Raw genomic sequence first — 11,424 nt, forward strand, 5'->3', positions numbered from 1 at the left:
ACAGAGCTGAAAGTAGTTACGAATGAGCAAAATGAAAATACAAACAGAACACTGCATGTACATAATATTTCCAATAAATACTTACGATCAGACTGTGGAATAAGTGGAATAAATTTACTGAAAACACTCTTTGTTATGGAGGGGCTGGACACAAAACACGAATAATTGCCCTTATCTGATGCTTCCACATTTGCAATGTAGAGATTGCCGTTCGTCTGCGACACAAATCGTCGTTTGTCCAAAGCAATGAATATTGGGAACTCATTTAGAAGCCAGCGATAACTGAGATCATCTGGAGGAAAATATTTTCTAGTCAATATTAAAAAACAATACTATCAGCTACTTAAGCCACAGAATACGGTTTGCATATAAACTACTTCACTCTGATTTCTAGCTTACAGATCTTCTCTTTGGAGAGTCAGCTATGTGCGAGAGAATATACACGTGCCATTAACCTGTCTACACTGAACATTGGGGTGCAGATTACTGGGGACACAGTGTGCACAGCTCCCCTTGGGCACAGCCTTCCCACAGGAACCGGAGAGGGGTGGGAGGAGGTGGGCAGCTGGGTCTTGACCTCATGCAACTCAAAAGCTGGGAAGGCCTCACCAGTCTCGCATTTTAGACAAAACCTTAGAATATTTTAACCAACAGTATGCTTCAATTCTTCAGTTCCTTGCAATACTTAGACACAGAGTATGAAAACTAAACTAAAAAAAAAACCCCTAACTAAAATGTTAATGCCATTTTACAAGGTAAAAGAGATGCTAATAGCCAAATTCAGCCCTCACGATGGAATTGCAGATGCTTGAGGTTACAGGCATAACCCCTGCAGAGCTCTTCAGTAGCTAATGATGAGAAAAAGGAACTTCCAAAGCATAAATCACCTTATCTCTGACCCTCTGGGGGTGTCTACTGCTGCTCCGTGGTTTTAACAGGAGCACATGATTTGTTTCTATTGAGGTGACCTCATTAGGTGGAATGAAACTGGGCCCTGCCGAAGGCCAGCAGAAAGTCTGGGATGACAGTGACACAGTGACATGTACTCAGGTCTTTTGAATGGTAGGCCAAGTCTCTCCTCTATTATCCAGACTAGTCTGATTAATTTTACTTGTAGTGTCAAAACCTATTTGCAAATTCAATAATATCCTTTACATATGGTCAACAAGCATATAATCAAAATGGAAACCTAACCTAAATGGTGATTCTCAAGATGCATAAAAGTAACAGTTTTAGTAAACTTTAAAAAACTTTGAAAAATTAGTATTATTTTTTCTTCTACTCTTAAGCAGTTGAAAATTAAGCACTTTGAGCTGAATTACCTGGGTAGTGGTAAGGGGGCTCACAAAGAAGCACTGCTCCAACACCTTCTCGCACTTTAACCTCATAGCGTTCCTCAGGTGGAAAGGGATCCAGATCTAGTTTAAAAGAAGCAGGGGGAAGAAAACTGGGTTTTTCACTACAGTAATATTTTTATTATTATTTTCAGCCCTGTAGAGATTGTTATAGAAATACAACAATATATGGCAGATAGATACCTGTGGACCCATAATACCAGTTTTTCTCATTTTAACTATGTCATTATCAAGTGAAATGATTTTTTTTTTTTTTACAGTATTTTAGTCATCATAACTGCAGATGCCAGAAAAAAAAGAAAGAGTGGTACAGATTGTATCCCTAAGAGTAGCCAGGTGAGCTACATTTGAAGAAGGAATCCCAGGAAGAGAAAGGAAAAGGGTTTTCAACTGGTTTCTCCAAAATGCAAGTTTAATTCCTTACTGTAACTTAAAAGTGGCTACTCTAAAATGACCTGGCTGTCCTCCCTGACAACTCCAGCTGCCAAGGACTGGTAAGCAGTTAGCTCAGACACACCTTTTGTGTCAGAGGTTTGGGAGAGAAGTGGCTCAGTTCCCAGGAGTAACCTTAGCTGACCCTCTTTAAACCAACTTCCATGCAGCAAGGTAAAGGGACTGTCGTAAAAGGTTAAAGAAACAAGTCATTCATGGAGCTATATATTGTCTCACAGATTGTGGGGTAACAGTAACGGTATCTGCAGCGATAAGACAACAGTTGCATGAGTAACCTTCAACTAGGTCAATAATTGCACTTTGCTGCTTCTCTTCACTCTCATTTTGTGTATCCAGTCTGAAATCAAACTTGAGGCAGGGAATACCTCTTGTGAAGTTTCTCCATGTCATCAAGCGCAGGGAGATTGTAGAGATCCTGACTACAGTCCTTCTCTAAATGCTACTGTGGTGTAAACAGAACATCAGTAATAGCCAACTGCACAGCCTCTGAATGCAATATTGTACCATAGAAACCACTTAAGCCAAATTCATTCAGATTACTTCAGCTCTCTTCAATGGCAGGCAGCTGTGCAGTTCTACAAAATTCCTAAGGCTAGCTCTGAGATCTAACTAAAACTTAAGTTCAAGAGCAGCCAGCTAGAAATAATAAAAAAAAAAGAGGACAGAGCTACATGCAAAAAGAGATTAACTAGATTATTATTAAACAGATAGTAGTCACTACTGTAAATTGCAACATATAGTTAAATATATCCAGTAGACACTTTGCACTATCTAAAAATGATGTATTCCTTAACTTTGCAACAACTGCTACATTTACTATGTATGGTACAGGTAAAGTATTCCTCCAAGGCCAACCACAGCTGTAAGACCTGAATGACTACAAGAATCTAAGAAGAGAATACCATTACACTTTGTCAAATGCATGAAAAAAACTCTAGGAGAGTAAGTCCAGGGAAAAGACACCTCTCCCAACTTCTGAAATACTAATGTTTATCCTGCTCAAACAGACCAGAAGATAATACAGATCCTTCCAGTGAATGACTGGATCTTGACTGGATCAATGTCTAAATGGTAGGCATTGTAATGGGCCATTCTAAGGACTTCTGATTATTATTTTCTAAAATTTTACCCTGTGCCTTAGTGCAATGAATGTATTCAGTTCTCCACAAGCAGCTCCCAATTACTTTGGAATATTATTCTTTGATAAAAAATAAATTCAGTATACCAGACTGACTTAGCAATAATTAGCTATTTGACCAGAAAGATCTTGTAATTGAAGCCAAGCAAGCTCTTCACACAGATTGGAATACCTCTATTCATATAAAAGCTGCAGGGGTTTGAACATACTCCCATTCCATTTGTCAGCATGGACCTAACTACACAACGACTTTCTATCTTCAAAATACTGACTGATCTCTCCTGAAAACATCTGTTTCCCTTGCTGCAGACCTTTTGATCATCGGTTTTATCTACTTGCCACTATTATTCATTTCTGCCTTCATTGGAACAGATCTTAAAATCTGTTACAGAAATACAAAAAGAAATTAAAAATTACAATAATTGGAACAAATCTGTTGTTAATTTGATACCGCTTTGCATATGGGCAGTGTAGTGTTTGGTGAAAAGAAAACCTATCACTGCTTTCAAGTTATTTTAGCTATTTCCAATTTACATTTTAAGTCTAGACATTTTGTATATAATGTTCTTGAATAATCTTTGAAATTCTATGACAGTCACTACAAATTTAAAGACATGGCATAGGACAAGCAATTTGTATGTGTAAAAAATTATGTTAGTACTAAAATAGAACAGTCTATGCCAGGTGCAGGGAAGCCATACAATTATTGAGACGTAATTGTATACCTTCATCTCATTTATGAAATGCTCTGTACTCTGATTGGGTCTTGATGTCTTCTTTGCGTAAGCACTACTTGGTTGTTACTCAATAACTATAATAAATGTGATTCCATGAACTCTTAATTGGAAGACATTCATTTTTAGCTAGAATGAAAGAATTAGCATAATCACTGCACTCCTACAAGCATACAGTTTATATCTAGTACGTATGGAAATTTGTTTTCCTTGTTCTTGCAGCCTCTCTGCTATGAAATTGCTGTTTTACTATTCTGACACTGTTTCCCAGCAAATAAAACAATAAAACAATCAGCTTCTGATTTTGCTTAGCACACACCAAAAAAAACCCCACTAAATATTCCTGCAGGATAAAATTCCTTCCCTCAGGAGTATGTGTGTAACAGCTAAAAAAGATTTTAATGGGTTTTAAAACACTGGATCTACAAAGAATATGAGCCGACAGTGTGCCCAGGTGGCCAAGAAGGTCAACGGCATCCTGGCCTGTATCAGGAATAGTGTGGTGAGCAGGACTAGGGAAGTGATCATCTCCCCATGCTCGGCACTGGTGAGGCCCCACCTCAAGTACTGTGTTCAGTTTTGGGCCCCTCACTACAAGAAGGACATTGAGGTGTTGGAGCGTGGCCAGAGAAGGGCTACAAGGCTGGTGAGAGGTCTGGAGGACAAGTCTCATGAGGCACGACTGAGGGAACTGGGATTGTTTAGCCTGGAGAAGAGGAGGCTGAGGGGAGACCTTATCACCCTCTACAACTACCTGAAAGGTACACCTTTCTCTTCTGGTGAGAAGAGAACACCTCTTCTCCCTGGTGAAAAGTGATAGGATGAGAGGAAATGGATTCAAGTTATGTCAGGGGAGGGTTAGATTGGATATTAGGAAACATTCTTTCACTAAAAGGGTTATTAGACATTGGAACAGGCTACCCAGGGAGGTGGTGGATTCTCCATCCCTGAAGGCGTTTAAAAAAAGGGTAGATGTGGTGCTTAGGTATATGGTTTAGAGGTGGTTTTGTCGGGGTAGGTTGATGGTTGGACTTGATGATCTTAAAGGTCCCTTCCAACCTTAGCGATTCTATGATTCTATGATTCTAAGATTGACTGGATCAATGTCTAAATCAAAAATGCCTATGATCAATTATCATGGACAATGTCTAATGATCCATGATCAATGTCTAATCTAAAAAGAACCAGTTCTACTCAAGACAGTGTTCTCAGATTAACTGACATGAAGTTTACGAGAGAATGTTACTTTTGTTTCACAATTTCAGCAAATTTGACAGTAAGACAAAATAAAAGGTCTCAATCATGTATAGCTGGCCAAGATTTTTTTTAAAATCTTCTAAACAGTTGTTACCATTTTTCAATCAATTTATGCACAAGCAAAAGATCATATGTTTTCTATATTAATTTTAGCAACTCTATAGTCAATTTTTTAGAAACACTGACTGCGGAAGGAAATGTTTTTTATAGGTGACCAGAAAAAGGAGAGGGGAGCAAACACAACAGTGTAAAGAAGAATAACATTTTTTTAAACAAGTATTTATCAGTTCCCCGCTATCTTTTCACTTCTATTCCTCGCCTAAAGAGGAATATTTTCATTTAAATAGTTAAATATTACATATTAGGGTTCTGTTCAGTATAACTGTCCAGTACACTATCAACGTCCAGCTCATGCAGTCCGTTAGCTGGTAGGCAGAAAACATGCCTCAGACTGTTTTGATTCTACTTTTTCCATCTGTTATGGGCATTGGTTTCATTTTAAGTAGCTACAGCTATTCTCATAGCTTTTATCCTACTAGTGGTTCAGCACTGGCACCACTGATGCCTGCTTCATTTGGGTGTAAATAAATACCCTGTAAACTGAATTTTGATGTCATCTCCATTAGAACAAAATAACAACTTAGCCTTCTATTCATTCTAGAAAATACACAAGTTTAACAGCCTAAGACTAGATCAACTACTATGCAATCCATCAGCTCTTTACAGCCTCTTGAGTTTTCTTGGGATATGTGGCCCCACAGTATTATAATCACTAGCAGAATTTTTCCCTTCATCTCTGATCTTATACAGTAAGGACTGAATTCTTCTCACGGAGGCTGCTGAAAGACGAGAGGGGCACTAAGCACTTAATGTCAGGATTAAAGGGCACACAGGGCTCTGTGAATGGTCACCAGATAAGAGTGGATTATTTTTTTGTCCTCTGATGAGAAAATATACCCGGGGAAAAAAAACCAAAACATCGTAAGGGAAAATAAAATAGAAATCCCAAACTCTGTCTTCAGTCAGTAAAATTTTACGTTACTCTTCATGTAGTACATCAGTTCTTTACAATGCATGTATTTGTTGACAGTGTAGGTCCGTGCATATGCATGCATTCATAAGACTAGTCCATGAACATCTGAAGCTGACAGAAATGTCCCCCCGCAGGGTCTTCACCATAGCCTAGGAGTCAAGGAGCATGCTTTACTAGCAAGTGCCATGCCTTCCCCCTGCAGGCATCCCAGTTGTGTTTGCGCGGCAGCAGCGCCTCATCATCATATGCCCCCGCTTACATCTTTCTTTTGTGACTATTTCCCCTCAGGTTCTCCCATGATTTAAAAAGAGTCTGGACATTATTATCTTAAGATCTGGCTCCATGAGTCTCTTCAATTAATAATGTAACATTAACTGACTGAGAAGGTTGTCTTGTCAGCTGAATGGTAATGAATATAAAATTCTTATAAAACTTATTTTGTGTTGATCTCTGCAGACTAAGGCACTTAAGATACTGTTTTTACAGAGTAATACAGCTATAGCACATGTTAGCAGAAGACACTGCAGGGTAAAACATTGGGCATTTCAAGCTGACCGTAAGGTTTCTATGTTTTGACGTAAACAACAGCTTACATCCAAAATTCAGAGTGGCTTCACTGCTTCTGACAGTTCCAAAGATATTCGACACTACACAGACATATTTTCCAGCATCCCTTGATTTCTCTGGATTATTGATAACAAGTCTGCCTCCCACCATACTGTAGCGATCCTTTGTTAAATCAATATCCCAGTTGTTGAGTTTCCACCTATTAAAAAAGAAAAGCCAGACATAAGATTTGGCCCAGAAAAACAAACCTAGTAAGAAATATGATTTGAAAAATAACTCATAAGTTGTGATAAACTATGCAGGAAGTTATTAATATACGTCTATATATGTTTTAAGTTTTGCTTCAGCAAAAGCCACAGATTTGACGAACTTCACGGGTCTTTTAAACATAACAGTCTCAGTCTGCTTCAGCCTTGTGAAGATGTGACGTACATTAAAACCTGATTGCTGATCGTATAGCACAGGACGCTTGAGTCAGCTGCGAGTGAACTAGCTAGTGATCAAGCACTGGGATTATAAAAATATCCTCAAATAGTTATCTAAAGCCAAATTGGCTAAAAAAATACTCCCTCTGCACCTTTAAAGTATGGACTAATGAAATTTTTAAAAGCTTTTTTCAAATTTGCTGTAGGGGATGATAATGTTACATAAAGCCTAATGTGCCAGTGAAGTCTGTGCAAAAACAGTGGCACACCTGATCTAAGACCTGTTTACTACTTTAAAAAAATCGCTGGACACTCCCACCTTAATTACTGTAAAACCCCACAGCCAATTCAGTGACTCCCCGTAACTTTCACTTCAGGGACTACGAGAGGACCAAGTCTGGCCCTTACTGACTTCTACTGACTTCCACCAAGTTACAACACAAGGAGTGGGTACCAGTATTCATGTTTATATCTATTGTAGTGTCCACAAGGGGGAGCCCATAACCTTCTTTGAACAGAATTACACATTTCCTGAGCACAAATAGGGAAAATGCAACTTAACTACATTTAAAGATCATAAAATTCTTCCAGTGTAAATCTTTTCTTCGTCACAAGGTAAAGATCGGCACTAGTGTTTGAAAATGAGAGTGCATACCCTATGGGTTGCTTCCTTAATGAAATGTTGTACCAAAATATACAGAATAGTCATTTGGAAGCTGAAATTGCAATTGTCATAGAAAGAAACAATAATAGAAGTGGTATGAACAAAAAATAAATTAAAAATAAAAATAAATAATGAAATGGTAGGATTTTCAAGATGCCATAGATAGCATTTAGCTTCTACAAGATTTTAGAGGTATTGCTTCAGTCCTGTGAGATATACCTGTCTCTACTATAAATAAATCCCCTGTTCAGAAACACCTAGGAATAACTGTCACAAGGACAGCTTATGCTGCAAGGAAAGAGATCAGAAAAATATTGCCCAAAATGTGTAATTGTGAAGAGTAAGAATTAAAAATTGTTTTCTTCTGAATTTATTAAAGATGAAAACACAATCATATTTTTATGATATAGCCTCATTTTTTTTCTCTGAATACAGTATTAAATTATATTCATTTTTACGAAACAGGGTTACTCTGCAGTATAAAAAAAATAACAAAGGTAGTCACGTGCTCTTCTTGTTCAAACCTTTCCTCGTAAATGGCTCTCCTTCATTCCACAAAAGCTGTGTTTGTAAGTAACTTCATTCACATGGGTACTTCTCACCAGGTTCAGTTGTTGAGTGTTTCTCATACATGCACAATGTTTCTCACACATGAAAATGCTGAGTAAGGTGCTTCATGACACCCAGTCAGACACACGGAATTTACAAGCAGTTGTATCTCATAGGAGCTGGGAACAAATATTTTGGGGGGGTTTTTTTGTTGTTTTGTTTTGTTTTGTTTTTAATATAAACTGCCTAGCAGCTTAGGAAGGTGTATGAGTAAAACGTGTAGTCATCTATCTGTCTTCTCTTTTTCCAAGGCTGTTTTGACTTTCTTCCAGCTGAGATGTAAAACTGCATGAATATACATATAAAGATATCGACAGGTGAGTCAGGAAGCATTCAAGAGGCTGTATCTGAAGGGAGCCTACAGAAGGAGAGGATGTTTGAAGAAACCTTAGAAATGCTAGGACCACCGAGAGACTGACAAAATCTCTAACGATGGTAACAGCACTATAGAAAAAGGTCACTGATAATCACCAGCGTGTATTTGCATGAAAGGTCATTTTGGGAGAAACAGTGCAGTATTCTGAGGTCCATGATTTGCAGATGGGACTGGCAACTAAAGGACTCGTATCTTGTCCCCAGGAAAGTTTGTTGCCTTTCATGGCAGTGTTGAAGGCTCCAGCAATGACGGGGGGGGGAAAAACAGATTTCTAGAAAAGGTGATGAGTAATTGAACTTTAGCAAGGGTGAAGGACCATCAAATACAGAAGGAAGAGTGGATGTATGCTTAACAGTCAGTGAAAATAAAGAACTTCTACAAGAAGACTGAGAAGGTGAATGGTCAGAAAAAACAAAAGTGGTGGGAATGATTTATCTGCCCCTGAAACAGGAGAATTTTGGATCACGAACTATTAGAGGGCTAAGAAATTAAGACAATATATTGAGGTAGACACAAATAATAAATGTAGACATAAAATAAATAAATAATACATCAGGAAATAAGGGAAGTGGCCTTTCTCGGTATTGCAATTATCATCACATCAGACATCAGCAATAATGATCAGATTTGTTCTTAGAAGAGCTCTGGAGGTGTGAGGCAATTCTTCCAGAGTGACTTTACTAGTTCAGATTTTGCAGAGCCCATGACAGACAAAGAACACTAAAATTTATGTAGAACCTGTAATCACTCTATATATGGTATATTTACATAGTCTTGCAGAAAGGGCGGGGGAGTCTCTGGACAGACTGGAAGTGATGGGTAAGCGTATCAGAAGGGTATTGAATCCGGTACACTTTCAGACCTTTCCAAGCATGTGGAGAGCAAACAAGTGCAACAGCAAAATTCTATGTAGAAAAACTTGTAAAGATACTAGGGACAGGGATCATATTTAAAAGCGATATTCCAGCTTCCCTTCAAATCCTTCAATCATAGGTGGTTCTATGTATGTAGACAACCTGTAAGCATATTTTTAAAAAGGCAATGAAGACTAGTTAAGCTGTTTTGATGGAAGAATACCATAGTTGACCACAATATTGTAACATTTAAAAGAATGGCCAGCAGACTCAACTGCTTTTGCTGTCTTACAAGTCAGAGTCTAGGAACACAAGTGAGTACTGGGGGCAGATCATAGGGTCATAGAATAATTTAATGAAATGGATGTCTCCTGCTGGCAAGAAATTGCATCTCTCCCTTAGTATGATGACAGCAGTTTTCTGCCCGTGACTAGGCTGTAAATTAGTCGTGGTCTTAATAGGGACAATCTTAAGTACATTTCTGTGCATAATGAGCAGATAATAGCAGGCAAACTCATATGGGTGCCCTGAATCTCACAATGAAGAAGAATTGCCCTGCTAATAAGGCAGTTATTGTGCAAGAGGTCATGTGCGAACCTCCACTAAAACTAGTTGAAACATTTTCCGAGAAGAATGTTTTTCATGTCTTCAGTAGCATAGCTGACACATCATGAGCGTCTCTCTCCAATATGGTGGATGCCATAACAACATAGGATGTAGAATATTCTGATTCAACAAACAGTCCTTCTTCTTTCAGAGTAAAATAGGACAAAATCTGTTCTGAATCAAGAAGAACAAGGACTTGAACCTCAGTCATCCTTAGCCTAAGCTAGAAAGATAGACTCCTAATTATTTTTTAAGGGTCACTGTTTTTTTGTTTTGCATCTGGATCGGTATTCCTTTCAAAAGCTGAAAACATTTAACACAGAAGGAATGTACTGCTTTCAACACCATCCAGACATTTTGGCAAATTGAGTCAAGGTTGATTTTTACTCAAAAATTGCAAATCTCCCCATTTTTTCCTGCCTTGAAGACTTTCAATGGACCTGTTAAGACAGTCAATTATTTATAACACAACCTGAAACACTTGCTGAATAAAATACATAAGACCTGAAAATCAAAACGAGAATTACCTGTAAGTAGGAAAAGGAATTGCTCGAGCCCTGCAGTTCATTGAGACTTGTCCATCTGAAGATTCTTCTGGGTAGATGGTATCAATGGGTTGCTCCTCAAAAACGGGTCCATAACCTTTGTTTCCTTCCTCTGAAAAAAAGTTTGAAATGAATAATTTCTTGATTAGTAGGCAAACTGAAAGTGCCTTCAAAATGTGAAGGCTAAATAGTGAGCCCTGTAAAATCAAGCTTTATATGCATCAACAAAACTAGAGCAGTACAGATAACAGAATGCCTTCCTTCACTGACTCCTGCTTCATTCCTGCCCTCTGAGAACAAAAGTAATTTAAACTACGTCCCTGTAAAACTACCTTTTTTGCCTTCTCCACTGACATTGTAAATTATTTGATGGAGGTAATAGTGAATTGAAGATATGCCCTTTAGGAATGCAGTGACACCAACTTATTTCACAGAGGCCAACAAATTCTCATTGAAAAGGTCCAGATGCAAAACAACTATCCAAATATTAAGTGTTTCTTAACTTATAGCCTAATCAGCTCCGATTGTTTTATACATTTGGAAAGAATCTTTATTGTATCAGACAAAGAAAATCTGATGTTGGAGATCACAGCTGAGAATTACATTGTTTCCAGAACATATTTCTGTGCTTCCTTTCACTCTTAGGTATATGTAATACGTTAACTCTCTGTCCTCCCAAATAAAATTTTTAAAAAGCCACACATCGAAAATAATTTAAGTCTGTAAAGTCAAGCACTTAAAGGTGAGTAAATTGCAAACAGGTTTGACAACAAACTATTTTTTTTAATCTTTATCCCCCGTTTGCAGA

At 38.0% G+C, this 11,424-nt stretch overlaps 1 protein-coding gene across 1 annotated transcript in view; it reads right to left on the bottom strand.

The window, feature by feature from the left end:
- The window catches only part of CNTN1 (contactin 1), an 84,735-nt gene extending 73,763 nt beyond the window's left edge, over positions 1 to 10,972 (bottom strand). The window contains 5 exon segments of the mRNA XM_009880886.1: positions 86 to 292; positions 1,323 to 1,418; positions 6,564 to 6,736; positions 10,599 to 10,813; positions 10,949 to 10,972. Coding sequence (XP_009879188.1) covers positions 86 to 292; positions 1,323 to 1,418; positions 6,564 to 6,736; positions 10,599 to 10,813; positions 10,949 to 10,972 — 715 coding nt within the window.
- Positions 10,973 to 11,424: the final 452 nt, after the last annotated feature.

Source organism: Charadrius vociferus, unplaced genomic scaffold (genome assembly GCF_000708025.1).
Source record: "Charadrius vociferus isolate BGI_N301 unplaced genomic scaffold, ASM70802v2 scaffold52, whole genome shotgun sequence".
Classification (NCBI taxonomy): domain Eukaryota; kingdom Metazoa; phylum Chordata; class Aves; order Charadriiformes; family Charadriidae; genus Charadrius; species Charadrius vociferus.